Below are 24105 nucleotides of genomic sequence, written 5' to 3'. Positions count from 1 at the left end.
GTTGAAGATACGAAAACCTCAAGATAGGAGTAACCAATTCAAAATCCCAAAAAGGGAGATGTTCAAATGACACTCGAGTCAAGGTAGATTCCCCTATCTGGTGGCTGCGAGACAAGGTCCCACAAGAGAAATGGATTTTTAAATATTTTAAACTTTCGGGTATAATATTTTCAAATTTTCAAACATACACTAATGATTGGTAATTTTTGATTTTCAAGTTTGATCTTCGTGAATATAAGAGAAATAAATTGATCTCGGTCCAAATCCTCCCAAATAGTGGTGGAGTGAATCAAATTTCTTTAAGAGATCTGGTTTTCCCTAAAGAGTAATCGAACAGATCATTCTTCTTTCAGATTTGGTCTTTCTGAAGAGCAGTGAAGGTGTTTTACCAAAGAAATTGGAACATTATTGGAAGGAACATATGAAACCTTGTGAAGAACATTATAATCAGTGCCCACATGGAAAAAGTTATTAATAGAACCCTCATCGTTCTTATCCCTAAGGTGAACAAACCAACGCTCATATCTCAATATAGACCTATTAGTCCGTGCTAGTCATGTACAAAATCATTACCAAAGTTATTATCAATCATATAAAAATGTTCTTCCATCCTTGATCTCGAATAACCAAACGATCTTTGTTCCCAAAAGAGCCATCATAGACAACATTACCATTACTAAAGAAACCAATCATTTGGCACGCAACAAGAAAGGTAATAAAGGTTAGATGACCATCAAAATCGATTTGGAAACGACCTATAATCATTTGAGTGGTCCTTCATTGAAGACACCTTGGTAGACATTGGCTTCCTTAGCCTCCTAATTAATGTTATCATGAGGTGTGTGAAACCTACCATGATACAAATAAACGGTTCCATCACTGAGACGTTCAAACCATCTAAGGGCATCTGATAAGGAAATCCACTTTCTTCGTATCTCTTTATCCTCTGCTTGGAAAGATTATACAAGTTATAGCGAAAGAAATTAAACAGAGAGTTTGGAAACCAATAAAACTCTCTAAATTTGGTATTGGTATTTCTCACCCTTTCTTTGTTGATGACCTAATTCTTTTTGTAGAGGCTGATCTATCCCAAATGAAAATCATCAAGAAGGTTCTCCATGATTTATGAACTAGCACAGGACACAGAGTTAGCAAACCTAAATCGAATGCTTACTACTCCAAAAAAGTGGCTAGCCAGACTCGAAAAAATATAAGTGAGAACTTTGTCTTTAAAGAAGTAAGTGACTTGGGAAAATACTTGAGGGCCTCGTTTTTACACAAAAGGGTAACAAAGACTATGTATCGACTAATAATCCCGAAAGTGCTAGACTGTTTATCTTATTGGAAGGCCAAGAACCTCACACTAACCGAAAAGATTGTCCTTACTAAGTTGGTCCTAGAAACTAGGAATATTGATGTCGGGTTGAGAGTATTGATACTCAACCATATGGTATTTGTTGGGATTTATGATGTTCTACCGATCAACCGAAAAAGTGCTAATAGGGGATAAATTGGCTAAATAAAAATTTTAGGAGTATGGAGAGAAATTATAGAAAATTTGCACAAGTATTTAGAGTGGTTCAACTTCATCAATGAAGTTTACATCCACTACCTTAGCTCCACACTAAGGATTTCTAACAAATTCACTAATTTGTTCTTTCTTTTTCTAGGCTCGAGAGTAACCTTTTACAACTCCCTAGTTTTCAATAGTTAAACTAGAAACAACCCTTTTTTTCAAAAGAATAAAAAGAATGTAAACAATAAACCTCTCAAAGGAAGGTGTTTACAAATTAAGTTCACTAAAAACACATACTTTATTAGAGAAAATGAAGAATAAAGAATGAGAGCTTTTCTCTTGATGATCAATGCTTGGATAGGTGTTGTGTTTCGTTCTTCAAGTGTCTTGAACTTCATTTTATATGTTGGAATGTGCTTGTGACCGTTTCTAGCCGTTGAAGATGTTTTGGAGTTGTTGGGAACTTAATTGCTGCAAAATAAAATTGCCTAGACCAAGTAGTATCGGTACTCGAGCTTGGAGTATCGATATTGCACTAATAAAAACTTGTTGTTTTTTTGACCATTGGGCTGGGAGTATCAGTACTAGGATCATGGTATCGATACTACTATACAATCTAGTATCGATACTCCTTTGAGTATCGCTATCAAAAATGATTACTGGAATCTGAACACATTTAAAACAAATAGGCAATATAGAAACTGTCATGAGAGTATCGATACTTCTTTTACCTTGGGTATCGATACTACTAAAACATTATCGATATTGTTCATATGGTAATCAATATTGTAAGAGCAATATCGATACTTCTTTTCTAGAAAATCATTTTTGTGTTCAAATTCAAGTTTTATGGACTTTGAATTATTTTTGAAAACTTTAAATAAATTTAATTTAGTCAAAAAAACATTTTCCCCTTAAAATTGTTATATCAAAATAGGTTCAACAATCTCCCCTTTTGATATAATAAAACATTTGAAAAATGGTTTTGGCTAAACTTCCCCTTAATAAAACATTTAATGAAAAAGAGTAATATGTTGGAAATATATTAAAGTTCTCCCTTTTCATTCTTGAAATTGAATTTTTAAACCTATACTTCTCCCCTTTTTGTTATATAAAAAAATAATTCAAATATTTAAGTTCAAAAACAATAATGGAGAGTAAGTAAAAATTTTAACATAAAGAACATTTGAAAAATCAAAAGCTCCCCCTCAACAAATACATTAAAAATTGACTTTAAAAGCTTGACACTTAAAAACTATTGAATTTTAACAAAGATGAGCAAACATGTTAGTAACACATGAAATTCAATAAATTCAAGTCTATACTACTTTATGCAATATTAAAATTAGACATTAAAGTTCATATGCATAAAGCTATCCAAAAAATATATTACGCATTTGAAAAATTGATATCAATTGTTAGAGAGACATCATTTGCAATAAAACCACATTAATAAACATTTAAATTTAAGGTTAAAAGTAAAATTTTGTAAAAAAAAATAAACAAAACATTAAAAGCAAATTTAACCAAAAATATTATAATGAACTAAAAAAAATATCATTGAAACTTTAAAATGTTCATCATAACACATTTTAACATAAATGAGATGGAAAAACAACATATAATCATTTATGTTCAAAGCTCATTCATGCATAAAACAAAATAGGCAACCAATATACAAAAACATTAAGCTTAGAGATTACTCATTCTTCATTCTGTGTGGCTAGAGCATTTGAATTTCTTCACTTGTGACACCATTGCTCCCACACACCTACAAGAGACATTTATATAGCTTTGGGTATCTAAATTGTTTTGGATCTTTGAATGTTAGTGAAAAGTCTTTTGTTCCCTTAGGAACTCATACTTGTCTAATTTTAAAATGTTTTCAAAGTTTTAAAGGACAAGTATGTTCCAAGTGACCATGAAAATGGCAATGTGATCATTTTGCCATTTTTAAACATGATGAATTGTTTTGAGAAAGTATTTTTTTTTCTTTTGTTAAGGATTCAAGCTTAAATTTTAAATCAAGATTTTCTTTTTCTAAAATCATTGACTTTGAATTTTGAAATCTCAAAATCATTTTTCAATTTTTCATTTTGTTTTTCAAAATATATTTTTAATTTCAAAAGAAAATCATTTTCAACTTTAAATTTTGAAATTAATTTCTTATATTTGGAATTCATGGTCTCAAATTCCAAATACAATTCATCATAGGTATCTTGTAAATCTTTAAATGAATAAGAATTTAAATCACAAGAGTTAGAAGTAACCATTGAATCTTCTTCGATGGTCATGAGACATAAGTTGGCTACTTCATCATTAGATTTATCTTCATCACTCTAAGCCGCCACAAATGCCTTCTTTTTGCTTGATCTATTCTTCTTTAGAAGAGGACATTCATATTTGATATGTCCCGTTCTTTGGCACTCAAAGCATAATGGGGAACCTTTTTTCTTGATCGATTCATACTTCACTTATTTTCCTTTAGAAAACATGAATTTTGTGAATCTTTTGAAGAGCTTGGACATCTCTTCATCTTAATCCACCTCTTCACTTGAGTCTTAAATACTCTCATTGGTGGATTTGAAGGCGATTCCCACCTCATTCTTTTTCTTGTTCTTCTCTTATTCTTCTTCCTTCTTCTTTTGGAGTTTCACCTCATGAGTGAGTAAAGAACTGATTAGTTCATCAAGGGTGTACAACTCCAAGTCATTGGCTTCTTCAATGGTGGTTGTTTTGCCTTCCCATGACGTAAGTAATGAGGAAATCATCTTTCTCACTACTTCTTCATTGGGATAAACCTTCCCAGAGTTCTTCAACTCGTTTATGATTGAAGTGAACCGGTCAGACATCATCCTAATGTCTTTATCATGTTTCATCTTGAAGTTCTCATAGTTGAGAGTTAGAATGCCAATCTTGGACTTTTTCACTTGGCTTTTTCTTTCATGAGTCACCTCCAACTTGTCCCAAATCGTATTAGCATTAAAGCATGAAGTTACTCTACTATATTCGTCTGAACCAAGAGCACAAAAGAGGATGTGCATGGCTTTGGCAATTAGTCGGGCAAGCTTCTTGTCTTCATTGGTCCAATCCTTTTAATTTCTTGAAGGAACAAGAGAACCTTCGAGGATGACATCCCAAACCGCAAGGTCGGTGGCTTGGGTGAACAACATCAACCTATTCTTCCAATAGGAGTAGTTGTCACCATTTAAGTAAGGAGGCCTATAAATGGAGTGTGAGTCTCCAAGGTAGTATGCGCTAGATGTTGAAAGTCATCTTCTCGGTTACATCAAAAATTGATAGAGAGCTTCAAGGATCTTTACAAGGTTGTTAAACCGTCGATTTGTGACCCACTCTGATACTAATTGTTAGGATTTATGATGCTCTATCGATCAACCGAAAAAGTACTAAGAGGGGTGAATTGGCTAAATAAAACTTTTGGGAGTATGGAGAGAAATGATAGAAAATTTGCATAAGTATTTAGAGTGATTCAACTCTTCAATGAAGTTTCTTAGCTTCACAATAAAGATTTCTAACAAATTCACTAATTTGTTTTTTCTTTTTCTAGGCTCAAGAGTAGCCTTATACAACTCCCTAGTTTTCAATGGCTAAACTAGAAACCAACCCCTTTTTTCAAAATAATAAAATAATGTAAACAAGAAACCTCTTAAAGGAATACATTTACAAATTAAACTCGTTAAAAACACAATTTACAAGAGAAAATGAAGAATAAAGAATGAAAGTTTTTCTCTTGATGATCAATGCTTGGATAGGTGTTTTGTATCGTTTTTCAATTGTCTTGAACTTTATTTTAATTGTTGGAATGTGTTTTTGACTGTTTCTAGCCGTTGAAGATGTTTTGGAGCCATTGGGGACTTAATTGATGTAAAATAAAACTACCCAGACCAGGTAGTATGATACTCAGGCTTGGAGTATCGATACTCACTAATAAAAACTAGTCGTTTTTCAACCGTTGGGCTAGGAGTATCGGTATTGAGATCATGGTACCGATACTACTATAAAAAGTAGTATCGATACTCCTTTGAGAATCGGTACCAAAAATGCAAAATGAAATTTGAACACATTTAAAACAAATAGGCATATCGATACTACAATGAGAGTCTCGACACTTCCCTTACCTTGGGTATCGATACTACAAGAATAGTATCGATATTGTTCATATGTTACAGTATCGATACGTTTTTCTAGAAAATCATTTTTGTGTTAAAATTTAAGTTTTTTGGACTTTGAATTATTTTTGAAAACTTTGAATAAATTCAATTTAGTCCAAAAACATTTTTGACCTTAAAATTCTTATATCAAAATAGGTTCAACAGTATTGATACTCCTAGTTAGTATCGATAGTAGAAAATTCCTCAAAATTTCTCACATTGATATCTAATCCTCGATATTGATATCAACAATATTGATATTCTTGATTGAAGTTACCCAACTTTCTTCATCAATTTATGTAGTATCGATAATTTTTGTCAACTACCGATATCTAAGCCTAAAAATGACTATTCCTAAGCTCGAGAATAACTCTAAAACTCTCTCAAACACTATAGTTTACGTCCAAATCGATTCTTATTACTTAAGGGAGTTACATAGGATCATTTAATTATCCAAGTCATAAAACACAAATAACATTTAAAACATACTTAAATGCTAAACCACACATAAGGAATCATATTTATAAATGTCATGATATCATAAATGATTAAGAACATATTACTTTATTATTAGAATCTCAAAATTAAACTCCTTTAATCAGCTACCACTCACTTTCTTCTCCCCATTTACCCTTGAATGCTCTTTACTCACCCCTTTAGCCAAACATGAAAGCAAGGGCCTTTAATCGCAAGCAATATTATAAGAAAACTTAAGGACAAATTTAAGATTTATAGGAAGCATAAAAGAATCTCATAGCACTTACCTTTTAGCTATGAAATTTGGAGGAAAAAAAGAAAGAAGAATAAAATGGTGAGGAACAATATGGAAATGAGAAATTGAAAGCTTTTCAGCTTTTTCCCTACTAAGCCAAGTTTTATTTACAACAGAAATTCCAAGAAATCAACCTATTTATCAACAATTGTATAATTATTTTTTTGGTCTTTCCTCATTTATCTTTTAATCAAATATCCTCTTTTAATGGCTAATTGAACTCAAATTATACACATCATGAATCTCATAAATAAGCTACAAGCATTACTGCCAACACAATCAAGTAAGGTCATTTCCTCTCTCATCACTGCATAACCTATTCTCTAATTTGTAACGTTATGCAAGAAACATTTGGTCTTTTAATATCTTATGACTTTAAGACATTGAACATTATCACTACTCATTTTTCTCTAAATTTATCATTTCACATGAGATATAGCTTATACATCTTCGATTTATCAATTTCTTCCAATATTGGATACCTTCAAGGGCACTTTTGTTGAGTTTTTACCCCAATAGGGTATTTTGGTCATTTACCACTCTAAAGATATTTCAATCACATTAAACCTCCCTCACACTGGGTCTTCTAATTATGAGTTGTCCCTTAATCTTACAAATATTTTCGAAGTCAAATTTGACTTTGAGAGACCAAGGATATCAATATCAAGATGAGGGTATTCATGCTTAAATATATGGTATCAATGATATCCTTGACCAATATAGATACCAAAAAATACCTCAAAATTCCTCTGTATCAATATATGATTCTTGATATCGATATCACATGAACATTATCGATATCAACACGAACAATATCGAAATTGCCTAACTTTATTAATCAATTCATATAATATCAATATTGTCTTTCAAGTACTAATACCTAAGATCATAAATAATTATTTCTATACTAAAAATTAACTTTAAAATCCTCACAAACTCTCTAATTTAAGCCTTGAAATCAGTTTTTAAAGCTCAAATGAGATATAGAGGTTGATTTAGTCCAACAATATTTTTGTTTATCAAAATAAAAATAGGGTAAAGTATAGTAATGGTCACTGAACTTTTCTGAAGCTTGCATTTAGGTCCTCTAACTTTTAAAACTTTCAATAAAGTCCTCTAATATTTAGTTCGTTTACAATATGGTCCCTGACGTAACTGGTCGTTTGACGCCGTTACACTACCATTAGAAGAAGATGACGTGACAGTCCTCCAACATTTAGTCTGTTTACAATATGGTCACTGAAATTTTTTGGCGCTTGCATTTAGGTCCCCCAACTTTTAAAACTTGCAACACAATCTTCAATTTCATTCTAAATCCCAAATTCCAAAATAATTTAATTACATTTTAAACCCTAAATTCTAAAATACTTCAATTTAAGGTTTAGAATGTAATTAAAGTATTTTAGAATTTAGGGTTTAGAATGTAATTCAAGTATTTTGGAATTTTGAACATGAATTTGTTATTTCACAGTGTTTACTTCAATATAAATTTGAGGTTTGTTGTATGCACATCCAATTGTTGTCGCACTTTGAACATGAAAAGTACACCTATCACGTTTATTGCATAAATCGTTGAAGTAAAAGTAACAAGGCCAATTTGTCTTGTTCATAGCTGCCGCACTTTGGTATGACAATCCAATAGGTTTGGATGGAACTTGAGCATGCACATCCAACGGCTACGAAAATAATAAAGAGTTTTAGTTTATAGAACTACAACATGCAGCCAAGCAATAACTAAAATAAACCAAGATTATCAATTAATAACTCATTCAAAAGGAGGACTTAATAAATAAAGGGAAAGAGGTTCGGTCATTGTCACTCCAAAAGCTAAGGCGTCAAATGGGTTGTTTAAGATATACATTAGATGTCAAATACAACATTAGCAGTTGCAAATGATGGCCTACTCTTTTAACATATAATTGCTTCTAGTGCTCCATGTTTAATGTTCCTCAATAGCCAAACATTATGAGAATCTAAAGCATATAGCGGAATTAAAATCATAGGACACCATAATTCTTGTAAATTCATGGCATGTCAGCAATAAAAGACATTGTAAAACATAGAGGGCACTGCAACGAACATATATATGCCAGAAATGAAGGTGCAAATGTGCAATGATCGGGCAATATATCAAGTAGATGCTCCAAATATACTACCCTGTCATGATTCCTTTCGAGTTGCGTGCATGCAGAATTGTCTTCTAAAGCTATAATTCAATACAGATTCAATTGTAAAATTTCCAAAACATGTAAAAATTTTCAATTCGTTCATGATACATCAGACCCATAATCAACATGAACTTATTAAAAAGAATATGAGCTCACATGACGCCGAAAACCACATGTCGGATTAATACAATTCCCAGTAAACTGTACCAACAGTCTCTCGGATTGAGCCTGGCAATTTTACTATGTCGATACTCACAACCAATTCCTTTATTTAAAGAAAAATCAAACAAGAATATCAAAAAAATTTAGCCTATGACCCTCTTTCACTTCTATTCTAATGGATTGAATATCTTTCATAAGGAGTACTAAAAGTTTTGATTAAGAAAAAAGAAAGAAAATAAGATGGTTTTGGTTCAAAACTAACACTGAATATCCAGATCCTTGACATACAGTTCCAGAAACATAAAAATTTCAACAAAAAACACACAATGTGAGCTGAAAATGAGAAAGTGCGAAAAAGGAAAAGCTTACTTCGAGATAGCCCAAAATAGAAAATAAATACCTTTTTGCAAGTGAGGGAAGAGGCTAAGAAATAAATGCAATCGGTGTTGTGTTCTAGTAATTCTTCCTCCATTTTTTCTTTGTAAATAAAAAGCTGAAATACAGAGCATTGCTTGGGTTTACAATTTTACATGGCGGAAAACTGAAGAACAAAAACCAAACGAGAGTGCATGTGAGAGAAAGAGACTGAGAGGTGAAAGCATTGTTTGGGATTGTATTATATTTGATCATCTGTTAGAAAATATTTAACCACAAGGATTAAACGAAGAAATTATTATATGTCATTTATACAAAATAATTTCAACTTTGTTGGTGACTTTCAACTATTCAAGTCAACACCTCCACAGAATTCAAAGTTAAATTAGATTTTTCCATGCATCCCCGACTGAAAAGTTACGTTGGAAATGAGAAGAGAGAAACGAAAAAGGAAATTCGAGATCAAAAAGGAATTTGGGGTTTAGAATGAAATTAAGGATTGCATTGCAAGTTTTAAAAGTTAAGGGACCTAAAAGCAAATGCCTAAAAAGTTCAGTGACCATATTGCAAACATACGAACGGCAGTGTAACGGCATCAAACGGTCGGTTACGTCGGGGACCATATTGCAAACGGACTAAATGTTGGAAGATTATATTACAAGTTTTAAAAGTTGGGAGACCTAAATGCAAGCTTCATAAAAGTTCAGTTACCATTACTATACTTTACCCTTAAAAATATTTTAATTTTAAATCTTTTTCATCTTTTATATTTTCGAATTTCTAATATTTTGTCAAATGAAACTATCTAATAAACATAGTAATAGGCCCTTTAAATATCATGAGTCAAAACAAAGGAACCCAGTTTATTGTTGTCGCACGTGTTCCTTTGACTCGGTTGACTTCAAAAGAAGTTTCCCAAGAAAAAGGGTCATGCTACTTCTTGCGCTAATCTCTCTACTCTGTACTCCCTCAAGTTTCGAATGGAATAGTAATGATCAATTTGTTTTCTTATTGAAGTCAGTTGACCTCAACTGAATTCAGCTATATAGTTCGTGGGGCCAGGTGAGCTTTGCTTTATTTCCATTTCAGTGTTTTTGTTTATCTGGGTTTTATGAATAAAGCTGGAATTTTTTGTGCATTAAATTTCGTGGATTTAGGGTTTTTGATTGATTTACTAGTTAAATTAAGTTCATTTATTTGTTTTATGTAGTTTTTAATGTGGGTTTTGTTCATCTTGTTTTAATTTAACAACTCTGTTGTGATTTCATTTGAGACTGTTTGAATTTGATCAATCTGTTGGTTTGCTATGTTAATAGATGACATTAGGGTTTTTGATGATTTTGATTGAGTGTTATGTTTATTCTATATCTGGGTGTTGATATCTTTGGTTGAAATCTTAGATTTTGGATGATCGTGAGGAACTTGGAATATGGAAACTGAAATGCCAGCTGATCGGCATTTTTCTCGAGTAGATACTTTAGAGTTGAAATCTCTAATCGAAAGGAAGATTGGTCGTAATAATGCGGAGAGATACTGCGATCTGCTTTCCAGATTTTTAAGTCTTAAGATCGAAAAACCTGAGTTCAATAGGCTCTGCATTGATACAATAGGGCGAGAAAATGTTCATCTTCATAATCACCTCCTCAGATCAGTTATTAGAAATGCTTCACTCTCAAAGACTCCTCCAGCAAAAGAGAACAAATTGGAAAGCTCTTCAAGTGTTAAATTGGCAACCAGATTTCCAAGAAGAAATCTTCAGTCACTGTGCAAAGGCATTTCTCAATCCCTTCTTAAAGTCCGGACACTAAATCTTCGAGACCGCAAGTTGAGGGACCGCCCAAGTCCTTTAGGGCCTCATGGGAAGAACAATAGTACTGTCTGTGAAGATGCGCCTCCTAAAGTTCATGAACAGAGTGCTACTGAATTGCTTTCATTGAGTAGCCGACCGCCTGGTTCTGTGGAGGATGGAGAAGAGGTTAACCAAGCTTCAGGAAGTCCAAGCATTCAGAGTAGGAGTCCCGTTAGAGCCCCGCGTGGCATCTCTTTTAATGCTAAAGGAATGCGGAGAGTTCCTTGGAACGGGTTGGAATCTGCTCCTGAGACTTGCTATTGCAGAGGTGAACTGCCTGATAGCAGTTCTTTGAGAAAGAGGTTGGAATTGGAGGGATTAAGCATCTCAGTAGATTGTGCTGATGTGTTGAACATTAGTCTTGATGTCTTCTTGAAGAGATTGTTAACACCATGCTTGGAACTAGCTGGTTCGAGATCTAGAGAAAAACTTATCGAGCAAGGTCTTAGTTGGTCCATTGCCTCTTTGAATGGGATGCAACATGTGAAATTTGCCAAACAACAAAGTCGGCACATTTCTACATCGGTGTTAGACATTCAAGTCACAATGGAGCTAAATCCCCTCATTCTTGGAGTAGACTGGCCAACACAACTTGAGAAGATTTCCCTGCTTGCCTCAGAAGAGTGAACGATGACTTGAATTGGATCAGGTTCTGTCTCGGGCAATTTTGCGACATTTCAATTATGAAGTCCATTCTAGCTTGGATCTTGGTTGTACCATTTTTATATAACAGATGAAGTAAATAATTATAAAGGCTACAAGGGTTTCAGGTCAATCTGATTAGATTATATAAGGTCAAGGCATTGATCCACGAGGCGTGCAACTATATCGACACTTTGTAGGAATCTACTAGCACGAACAGGTTATCAAATATCTCACTCTGATGTCTATAGTTTTCTGTTTGCTTTATTGAACACTTATTTTTTTAATAATGAAGGCGATCTTTGAGTTTTTGGGCCTGCTATTGTTGATCTAGTCATTTGAGCTTTAATCATCTACTATACGCTTTTCATCTGATATGACCAATTATTTTCGGTTTGTTTACTTACAGTCGTGCAATAATAAACTCATTTATGTAGTGACATTTTTGGTGTTGCATGGATATAAATGTGTTTCCTCCCTTATATCGGACCGTACCAGTAGTCTGAAAATCATTTGTTTCAAAGGAGCTGTATATCCTACATGAGATTGAATGCTTTTCACTTATTTTCTTCTGCTTGCCCCTTCTATGGCATGTCAGATCCACCTGCTTGGGGTCATAGATGAAACCATAGAGGACATGGTTTTTATATTAACCATAAAGGAAGAAACAAATGGTTCTAACTTGATATCTCAAACTAGGTAGTCTTATGGTGAGCATGTTTCTATAGGCAACTATTCATTCATGTTCTTTACATGTCTAGCACTACTCGTAGATTTCCGTATTGTTTACTTTTCCATAACTCAGATCAGTTACCATGTAAAGTCACTATGAGTGCATGCATCTTATAGGCATTGTTTATCTATCAGTGATTCAGTTTGAATGACTAAGGTTAATCGCCATGCTTTGAGGTCGATTCATTTTAGGAAGATTATATCTTGTATTTAAGTTCGGATAGTGGCATCCAATCTAAGCTAGGTCAAACAACGTTAGTTTTTTGTTGTCATCCTGCCACATTTATTCCTCGCCTTTTATGAAAATGTAAAGGAAACCCATTATCTAACTTATTACAGTACCAAGTAATCTCATCAGAAGCTAAACAATACTTGTCCCAGACCCTGAAAAATTGTCTACCAACAGTTTATACCTCTGAGAAACATTCTCAGTTAAAAGCATCACACCTTGTACGGATGTTCCCGTTCCTCCCCGTCTTAACACCTACACGCCCGAGCTTTGTAATGGCAGTGATAAAGGCGTTGTTAAAAGCATTTGAATTGGTGGCCCATGTGTTTACGAGAGGCTTAGACCTCTGGTCTGTGAATAAAACCTGGTCGGAGGTAAACAGACCCTTGCCTTGCTGCAAGTTCTGGAAGTAAACATTGTCGAATGTCCTGGGTGTGTTCGGGTTCATGTTGATGGCTATCCGGGGATCAACATTCCTGGGACACATCTGTTGCAATTGGGTCACATATGCCCGGTTGAGTGTCGGGTCCACCGGATTTTGACGGCTGAAATTGTATATCTTGTTTGAAACTTGCTGCAATGAGAGAATCCGACGCTGTTTGCACCTGCAAAAATATAAAAACAAGGACCCTTCAGTAAAACCCTTCAGCAAAAATATAAAATATTATGCTCGTTATATATAATATCCAACTTTTGGTTAACTAGTCAAAATATACTTTAATGTCCAGTATTCAAAATATTTTTTTATTACATCGGAATAGTATTGAAAAGTGTTAACATTATTGTTTTTATGTAATCGTTGTACACTAATGCCAGCTAATATAAGATGCAACTTAAATTAGATCCATTCACAAGGGGCATAGTGCCCTGTCCTACAAAGAATTGTTTCATTTCATTTTTAAAGTAGGGTAAACTATGCATTTAGTCACTTACCTATTCTTGTAGTGTAGTTTTGATCACTAAATTATTTTTTTAAATAATACTTAACGTTATATTTTGGTCGTCATTCTTTAAAAAATTAACGGTGATGTTGATGTGTTATTATAGGCTAATGTAACGTCATCATTGAGAAAAAAAAATTACCATGTCAGCCGTTCTACTTATTTTCTAACGGCAGGTGACCAAAATGAAATAAGAATATAACGTTAGGTGTAATTTTGAAAAGAAAGTAATTGAATTAGCATAACAGAATCACAAGAATAATCGAGTAACTAAAACATAATTTACCCTTTAAAGTATTACCAGAGCAATAACATCCCGAGTTACCATTGCCAATATATCAGCACAAGAAACCTTGTTTCTGCAACCAGGAACCGCGTCCACAGCTTGTTTAGCTTTTATCACGGTGTCGAATCCATCTCCAGCTAATAACAGGTTATCGGGGTGATCCTTCTCCGCAGTATTGCCGCCTGTGTATTGAATGATTACTGAAGCATCACATCCCTGTTAAGCAAAAAAAAAAAAAAAAAAAAACCAAGAAAACACGAAGATTAAACATCAATAACTCACTCCAACACGGAGAAAAAACCTCGAGAGGCTGTTCTTAAAAGAACATGGACAAATCAATCATGGAAGAAGAGACGAAGAGTTGCAGGGACAGTGACAAAAAGTTTGTCTGAATTTCTGAGTAAGGGCATTTCTAACAATGGATTCTACGTTGGGACAAGTATTAGTATAGTAATTTTGTCTTAGTTAAACTGATGCTGTCTGAGGGAGCAAAAATAAACTAAGAGAAAGCGACAACACAAGTAGAACGTTAATGAACCGAGCCATTTGATATGGAATTTGAGTAATTGCAGAAGAGACAAGTTTGGCTAATGATAATGTAAAAAAATGTAAAAGGAAGAAGTTTCCAAGTGGTGTCGAGAAGCCAGTTGGATGGGAATTTTTTTGAACAGCAAAATGAGTGTGCAATGTGACAATGTGTGTGTTTTAATAATACAGCTACAGTGAGACAGAGACAAGGTTTCGAAAGGGAGGTTGATGTGTTTTTTTGTATGGTTTCGTCAATGGCCGCCTTTGTCTCGTTTTCAAAACACTGCTATCTTCAGTTTCAGAAACTTCCCTTCTTATTAACAATTAATTGATCTAGTATTAAGTTCCTTAAACATGAGTCAAAATTCGAATTCAATATTTATAAATGGAACAAATTAAATTAAAAATGTTATCCTCACATTAGAGACGAAACTTGATCACTAAATCAGATTTCAAAACTATCCAAAACGTGGTCCAAGCGGGATGGATGGAGAAACAGTGTGGGTTGAAAATTAGGCACAACTGAAAACTCGTGGCATGCACGTTAAGATTTGTCTTTGTGTCTGTGTGCCTCCACGACTAGGAATAGTAAAATTCTCCATGAATCTACGTACTATAGTAATATCCAATAAATTTATATTATAAAAAAGTATAGAGTATTAAAATATTCTAAACAAAACAATATTTATTAATAATCAAATGGTCAATAATCAGTGCACTTGCACAAGTCAATGTGAGCACATGTTCACTTTAAAATTTGAATTTCTTAATGTTAATTGTTCATTTCACTTGAAGTGCCTACTGTAAAATTTTATTTGTATTTATTTATACGAAAATTTTTTATTATTAATACATACATATCTACCCTAAAAAATATTTCTAAACTTGTCAGATTATGGTTAGGTTAAAACTTAAATTTGAAAATATTGACGATGTCTTTCATAAAATAAACGTATGATTAGCCTAATTAATCAAAGAATCTTGCTGAGTTTTCATGGCTACTGTACAGTTAGTAACGTGCAGAGTTTATATTTAATTGGGAAAGTGACATATGGGCAAAAAATAATAAATTATTAACAAATGAAAACAACTAAAAAGTATGATTTATGATTATACTTTATTATAAATTAAGATGTAATAATAAAACTTTAAAAATAATAAGATACTTTTATAATATAATGATAAAAGTATTATTTTAATCTAATATTAACATTAAATTTCAAATTCAATCTTAATATAAGCAAAAAAGAAAACATTACAGCACCAGCAATAATTGTATATTTTTAATAATTAAAACAACGTGAGCAGAGGCAGTTTTTGTTCTCCCATATCTAGATTTTGCTGCAACATGAAAATAGAACATAATAGGAACATTTATATTTCTAGTTTAGGGTGTTATAGACATATTTCAGACTAATCCTGGCCCATGCATTATTATAGTATTAAATTAATGGATATGATTAAAAAATAAAAAGAACTTCCAATTTGATGCTAGTATTATTGGGCTACTCATGCACGTAACCTTTACTTTTATGTGAGAAAGGATTCTACTTTCCCTCTTTGCCCTACAAATATAGGCAAGGCTGCCCTTTGTTTGGTGTCACGTTCTTTTCTGTTGCAGGCCCACTTTCCTTCAATTTTGAGTCAACTTTGAGATTTCATAAAAATATATCCATCACTTTAAAGATGTTTAATTGTAAAAATAATACTAATACGAAAAAAACAAATCAGATTTTTAACAACAAATATGTAAATATGTTTTTGTGAACAGCTTGAGGAAACAAATAGTTCTGATTTTTACGGCATTCTTTTGATTTAATACACAAATGTTCATATATATATATTATATATATATATATATATATATATATATATATATATATATATATATATATATATATATATATATATATATATATATATGTGTGTGTGTGTGTGTGTGTGTAAATATGTAAATATAACAGCTTGAGGCAACAAATTGTTCTGATTTTTACGGCATTCTTTTGATTAATACACAAATGTTCATATATATATATATATATAAAAGGATAGAATCTAATTATACATAGTAATTTATTTTCAATTTTACATGTATTTAGGAGTGTTGTATAAGTAAAAATAGACGATTTAGATTAATAATAGAAAATAAAAAATATTCATTAAAAAAAGTTAATATTAACCTCTTACTTTTATTGATCTAACAATCTTAAATCAAAGTAAAATTAAAAAAATATATTTTATTAATGCATTTTAATACATATAATTTTACATTATGTAACTGAATCTTGTCCATGTATAATGAGTATGTCGAAACGGCTTTTCGAAAAGGGGATGGGGTCCCGTTTCGAAATAATTTTTGATGATCGGTTAACGATAAAACATGGTTCGAGGAGTCGTCATCAATATTTGATTAGGGTGTGATTGGGCACACAAAAAGTATTTGTCAATTTAAAAAGCTTTTATTTTAATTAAAACAACAAATTTACGGTCTGCGTTACCAAAATTTATCTTCGGGAGTCAGTTACGTGTGGAGAATGATTAGCACCCTAAATCGGCACCTAGACGATTAATTAGTTGTCTTTGCAATTAAAATAATATTCTTTGAATTTTTGGACGAAACATTATGATATTTAATTATTTTATATCGAGAAGAATCGACATCTCATACCTTAAAGCAATCGATTCTTACTCCAATCGAAATAAAGAAATATTAAAAAATTTCATTCTAAAGTTCATTATTAATTCAAAATAACAATACAAAATAATTCTAAGAGAGAAAATGATAATATCCAATTATTTCTGATCGAGAATAAATGACCTCTCATGACTTAAAGCATTCATTTATTACTCCAATCGAAATGAAGAGATATCACTATTTTCTTAAAATTCAATATCAATTCGAGTGAAAACGATAATATCTAATGATTTCCAATCGAGAATAAATGACCTCTCATACCTTAAACCAATCATTTATTGCTCCAATCGAAATGAAGATATATCATTATTCCATCTTAAAATTCAATATTGATTCGAGTGAAAACGATAATATCTAATGATTTCCAATCGAGAATAAATAATCTCTCATACCTTAAAGCAGTCATTTATTGCTCTAATCGAAATGAAAATATATCACTATTCCGTCTTAAAAATCAATATTAATTCGAGAGAAAACGGTAACATCAAATTATTTCCAATCGAGAATAAATGACATCTCATGCCTTAAAGAATTTATTTATTACTCCAACTGAAATGAAAAGATATTATTATTCTCAATATCGATTCGAGTGTTATTATTTTTTAAATCCTATGGAAAAAACACATGCAAAAATAAAACAATTAAAAAGCATACCCCAAGCGAATACAATTAATTATTTATTTTACCAATATTTAATGAGAATAAGGACGTTCAATTATTTAAATACCTTGAAACGAGACCTTAGATTCAATCTAATAGTTTTTTTCTCGATTAATTTAATTAAAAGAACATAGTCTTTTTCCCAATCCCCAAATTTTAAAATGGATTCGATTTAATTCATGTCATTAAATGGGATAGACTTCTATATTAAAATTATCGAAAGTAACTTTCTTATACGTTAAGACAGTCACTTCACGACAACATTAAAATGAACGAATATTACCCTTAGTCAATTTATTTTGATTCGAGTCAAAAGATGCTTATGAGGGTATCATGCAAAATTAATTAAGGACTAAAATGAACTAACATGCAAGCAACATGCAAAAATTAAAATAAAATAAAATGAAAATAGGACTAAAATATAAAAAATCAAACCATCATGTCAAAATTAAAATAAAATAAAGTACAAAAGTGACTAAAATGAGCATGTTTAATATTGAATGCTAAAATTGCAAAGAATAAAAAAATATAACTGGAGACTAAATTAAAATAACTAAAATTGCATGGCCAAATTAAATAAATAAAAAATAGATTCTGGTTCGAAATATAAACATGCAGAAACTATAGGGGTTATTACCTAATTATTCTTTTTTCTAGCCTAACACATGCATTCGAGTAAGAAAAGGTAAATTACTAAATCAGTTAAAAACATTTTTTTAAAAAATTAAACAGTCACTGCATATGACCAAACTGTAAAAACATGCTAAACCTACACGGATTAAAATGTGAATAACCCTAAAAATATATAACATGCATAAAAGTGGATAAATTACAAAAATGACCCCTATATGTGACTATTTTGCAAAAGCACGCTCAAGTTAGGGGGACTTAAACACAATTTCTCCTAACTTCTTCTATATATAAAACTTAAACCTTTTTTATTTTAAACGATTTAAAAAAATTAAGAACTCTCTCTTTCTTTCTCTTTCTTTCTTCAGTCGGCCTACTGCCGCCCACCCTTCTTCGCCCCCGACCACCATTCGACCACTATTCCGACCACCTCACACAATGGTCGGAACTCCAAAACTTACCCAAAACCCCCTAAATGCTCGAATCTAGATCCCTAATCCTAGATCTAGGGCTAAAACTACCTAAAAGCCCAAAAAAACCCTAACTGATCGACTTTCTTACACTTCGACGACCTCCAACGAAGACGAAACGACCCCCAGTTCGAATCCCCCAACTAAGGTACGAATTTACTCTTTCTCTTGGGTTTCGGTTACATGAAAAGAGTTTTTTGTTCATTTTATTTCTTTTCGAAACTGAAAATAAAATAAAAACGGGATACTTTTCAAATGTTTTAACTTTTGTTGTTTTGTATTGCTTTCGAAAATCAAAGGGTCCAACCTTTTTTTACATTTACGTTTGGAGTTTTATAACCCCTAAAATTACAAAAAAAAATTGATAAATCGAAATGATTACAAAATATCACGCTTCTGATTTTGGGTGGAGTGTTGGTTTGCTTGTTGATTTGGGATATTTAACAATGGCAGAGGACTTGGTTGGTGGGCAACGGCAGTGGCAGATGACTGGTGGAGATGGGCGGCGGCAGAAGACCCTTGGTGTGATCTGGATTGTTGGATGGGTCCAGATCGGACAATCCGTGATGTATGGCGGCTGGAGCTAAGGGTAAAACCCTAGTTGGTGGCTAATCTGGGCCGTTGGATCTCCCACAGATCCAACAGTTGGTGGTGAGCGACTTCAGATGCTATGGACAAAACTCTAACTGCTTGGATGTTCCTCGTGGGTCTTGGTAATGGGTTTCGGGTTGGGTCGGCCATTGTTGTATCTAGGTTGGGTTGTTTTGTATTCATTTGATTTTGGATCGTTGAGTTAGCACCTACCTATCTGAAATGCAACCTTTTATCGCAAAAATGGTTCATTAAGATGAAGACAAAAAGAAGTCCAACTGGGCAAGGCCAGCATGAATATGAATAAATCTCTCCTCTTTCTCTATCTCATCCTTTAGCGTTTTTCTTTTATATATATATATATTTGTTGTCAGCCACGTGAAATTATTGTCCACATATTCTACTTTAATCATATTATAAATCTGTATTTTTATTTTTATGGAAAATGGACGGGTAATGCCCAAAATGTATCATTAATTAGGATAATAATCGATTAAACGTGGATAGATATGTTATTATTATTATTTTGTTATTCAAAACTAAATAAATGTAATACCTATTGTCACGTATCACATGCATAATGTTGAATGGGATAAAGGGAATTGAGGTTAGCAACAATAGTCTCGTCGAAATAAGCAAGTGAAGAAAAACTGTTCCCCTTAATTATGGGTTTAAACAATAAAGTGTTGACTAATATATGCCATTAAAAGCTTTTTGGAATAATTCATCACTTGCTATCATAATTTTACTAAGTATTTCTGATCAAGGGCTAGAATAAAGTATTTGAATGGGGTTTTCCTCTTTCAACATTTTTTAATCATTTTTTACTTTTAATACATCATCACTAAAAATAATAATTTTACAAATAATTTAGATTAAATAAAGAATCTGAGATCTAAAGAAAAATTTTAAAAACGAAACTAGAACACCTGAAGCTAATAGAATGGAAATAAAGAAACTGAAATTTAAAGATTTTTTTAATAGCACGAGGTGATTATAAAAGTAATATATATATTTGTTCGTAATATTTTTATAATTATTGATAATACATATACTCTACAAACGCGGCAGCTGTTCGAACATATGACCTCAAGGAAAACTAATATTCCTTTTTAATTACTGAGAGTATTCAATATGATTATCTAAAGAAATTTTATAAAAACGAAACCAGAACATTTGAAGCTAAAAATGGAAATAAAGGAACTGAAATCTAAAGAAAATTTATGGAACTCCAATAAATCAACCGAAACCAAAGAAACATTAACCATGACTAATTTAAAAACATTATGGGTGAGAGAAATTTGGGAAGATAGAGGAAGAGAACTAAGCCTAAAAAGCGCATATCATATGTAGGCGAAAACTTTAAAACAAGATTGAAGTAAAATTTCTAAAAAAAGAAATCAGAGAAGATGCAAATGGGTAAAAAAAATAAAGTGGAAAAGGTGAAGATGCCAATAAAATCAAGTCTTACGGGTTACATTTGTCCATGTAATAGATCTAATTTATCATTTTTGTCTCTATCGTATTTTTGCATCATTTTAACTCTCAAAGTTGTTTAAATGCATCGTTTTATACCTTATCTCTAATTTAAAATCCTAAATTAGGGTTTAGAGTTTATGAGATTATGGTTTAAGATTTGGAGTTTATAATTTAAGATTTTAAGTTAGAGGTAGGGTATAGAATGATGCAATTGAGCAACTTCAAAGGCTAAATTGATGTGAAAATACGATAGGGACGAAAGTGATAAATTAGGTTACTACAATGGTAAAAGTTATCTTTTTTCCTAAATTTAAAGTTAAAACTTTTCAAATATAAATGTAAACGTAAAACTAGACAAGTTTAAGGAAATTAAATATGAACTTTAAAATTAAATATGAGTTGTGAAGCAACGTATAAAAGACAAATTTAACTGTCAGATTTGTTGTATTATGGCAAACACATTTCTAATTGGAAATCGTTTGTGATTTATCCATTGAAAATTCAATTGTTCTGCCAAAATAAGCGGCGTTAGGTGTTGATGGCTGGGGTGAACCACTCTTTCTGATACAAACAACTGTACAATGTAAAATATGGGGTCGTTCAAGGCAACCGATTCTGACGGGAAAACAATTTGTGGCTTAATCTGTAATTTATATTGGCTTACGTTGATCCAAATATAATTACAATATATTTTTATTTTATTTTTTAGATTTTTTCACAAGTAAATATAGGGTCCTTTGGTACTTAAAATCTGCTCGTATAAATTAAAATTTTTAAAAATCGAATAAGATAAAATTAAAGTACATTTAATATACATAATATAAGTTTATCTATAGATTATGAAGCGTAAGATTTCAATATCACAATAAGAATGTTAGATCATCTCTTTTGATTCATTTGACTAGAATGGAAAATTACGGTGTTTAATAGAAGGAAGTAAAATTATTTAAAAATATATTTTATTAAACTATCATTGTTATTGTCGGAACTGTCTTTCGGTTGGGCCCCGGAATGGGATTCAACTTGAATATTTGATTTGGTTAGAGTCGTCACCGATCACTTTAACATTTAGGTAGATCGAACACCATCTTACATGATCTGTGTTTTACCAGAAATATATAGGGTTCGGGAGTCGGTTACGGTCAAGGAAGGATTAGCACCCTTGAACCGCCCTTTCGGTACCAATTAATTTGTCGGTTGTCTTAATTGCGAAAATTAGAAATTTAAATTGAAATTTAAAAATTCGGTTCGAATTGTTTACCTTTGATCGATTGAAAGTAAACCTAAAAAATAAAAAACGTTAGATTGTAAAAATAAAATAAATATGGAAAAAGGGGAAAATATAATAATAGTAATAAGATAAATGAGGGAAAAATAAAATAAATAAATAGGAGTAAAAATAATAAAATAATGAAATAAAATAAATAAATAACAATAATAATAAACAGGGTTAAATATTGAAAAAGATGTTAAGAAGATAAATATTAAAACCAAAGAAATAAAATAAAAAATAAATAAATATATAAAAGGACAAACTGAATGATATTGAAGATGGAATGATTACACCAAAAATTAATCCCTTAAAATCCAAAAACATTTACCTTACACATGTGTCAAGCACGTGGGCCCCATTAATAGATCAATTTGTGCGTGAACCCCAAAACATATTTAAAACATAAATTTAAATGTATTTATAAAACCATATTAGCATAATATACTTGATTCCAAAACGTGGCACCCTCAGTGACTTTTAAAACATATTTTATTAACTCAAAATTGCATCTTCTCACCTTACACTGCCGTTTGGAAACTCTTTTTTTTCCTGCTTTGAAACTAAGAATTTCATAGAGGAAAATGATCACCGTTATTTGGCTATAAATCTTCGTCCACTCATGGGTTCCTCAGCGGAGATCCAGTGCACGAGAAAGGGAGCGCGAAGGCTTTCCTTGAAAATGAGATTTCCTCTTGGAACCGAGGTAATGTGCTTCTCTCTACAATCCTTTCTCTCTCGTTTTTTTATTTTTCGAATGGGTTTGGATATTTTTTTCTCGATACTTGTTACTTTCGAAACAAAACCGTCTCTCTCCCCTTGACTTGGTTTGGATGCTCTCCCGAATCTCTTCGTTTTCTCTCGGATTTCTTCCCTTTTTCATGTATCTTCTGCTCATATTTTTTTGTGTAATCTGTGTGTGGATCTCGTGTAAAGCTCGTAGTATTCACTGTCTTTTGCTCGAGTATTTCGTATGTATGAGTGTAAAAAAAAGCTTGTATTTCGTATCTATTTCCCTCTCTACAAAACAGTGGTGATTACATGGTTTTATAGCCTTGAAAAAGGCTATTTTTAGTTTAAACAAATCCTAACTTCCTCCTTTGTTTGTTGGTGATGAGCGTCGGACAGTTCGGAGGTGGAGGCGTGTTGCCGTGAAACTCAGACGTGGGTGAGAAGGACTTCTTGATAGAAACAACTCTTGATGGAAGCTGGAGCTAGGGTTGACCAATGCTTTGGGTCTCCCAAATGGGTTGCTGGGCCACATGTTTTGTTGGGGCCTATAAATATAAAGAAAACAAACGTTATTAATAATTTAATGTATATATGTATGATACTTTATATTATACATATATTTAACGTATGCACATTATAATGTAAGTGATATTTTAAATGTACAATACGTTTATACCACATAACATAAGCATATCATATATTATAAACACGTCACAAAACATTATGCGATATCGGACGAAAATGTGTGACTACAGCTGCCCATATTTGTCCTTTTTTGTCGAACAAAAAATAAGACAGATAAAAAAAGACACAAATTTTCGTTCGGTGGAGTTGAAAATTGATTTTAATTAAGAATAACTCCCTGTCGAATTAAGTTGCGGATGGCTCCTCCGTCGCGAAGTCGAGTCCACCTTGAAATGATATGGATTTGAAGTCGTAGTTCAGAATTTGAATCAGAATATGGATTCTCGCTGCCAAATTGTAGTCAACTTCAGTCTTCTTCATGATTTAAATACCTTGGTTAAAATTCGGATGGAAAGTAGTTATTTGACCCCACCATGTGGTTGATAGGCCCTCGAGCTGAATGAAATCGAACTCGAAAGGTCTTCGTTGATAGATAGCTTTTCTCGACTTAAGTTATGTTGTCGGGAAACGGTTTTTTTTTATCATTGAGGTACGGTTAACCCATGTCCTTTCATTGACTTA

At 32.2% G+C, this 24105-nt stretch overlaps 1 protein-coding gene and 1 pseudogene across 1 annotated transcript; one reads left to right on the top strand and one right to left on the bottom strand.

The window, feature by feature from the left end:
* Positions 1-10116: 10116 nt before the first annotated feature.
* On the top strand, positions 10117-12245 carry LOC120195437. Its single transcript, XM_039197466.1, has 3 exons — positions 10117-10216; positions 10330-10339; positions 10579-12245. The coding sequence occupies exon 3, from the start codon at positions 10595-10597 to the stop codon at positions 11639-11641; it is 1047 nt and encodes a 348-aa protein (XP_039053397.1). The 5' UTR covers positions 10117-10216; positions 10330-10339; positions 10579-10594; the 3' UTR covers positions 11642-12245.
* Positions 12246-12695: 450 nt separating this feature from the next.
* Positions 12696-14390, bottom strand: LOC120195401 (annotated as a pseudogene).
* Positions 14391-24105: the final 9715 nt, after the last annotated feature.

This window comes from Hibiscus syriacus, unplaced genomic scaffold, assembly GCF_006381635.1.
Source record: "Hibiscus syriacus cultivar Baekdansim isolate YM2019G1 unplaced genomic scaffold, ASM638163v2 tig00117012_pilon, whole genome shotgun sequence".
NCBI classification, from domain to species: Eukaryota; Viridiplantae; Streptophyta; class Magnoliopsida; order Malvales; family Malvaceae; genus Hibiscus; species Hibiscus syriacus.
This window is presented reverse-complemented; position numbering and strand designations above follow the sequence as displayed.

Coding starts and splice junctions, on each gene's coding strand:
- LOC120195437 (XM_039197466.1), top strand. CDS start 10,595: ATGGAAACTGAAATGCCAGCTGATCGGCATTTTTCTCGAGTAGATACT.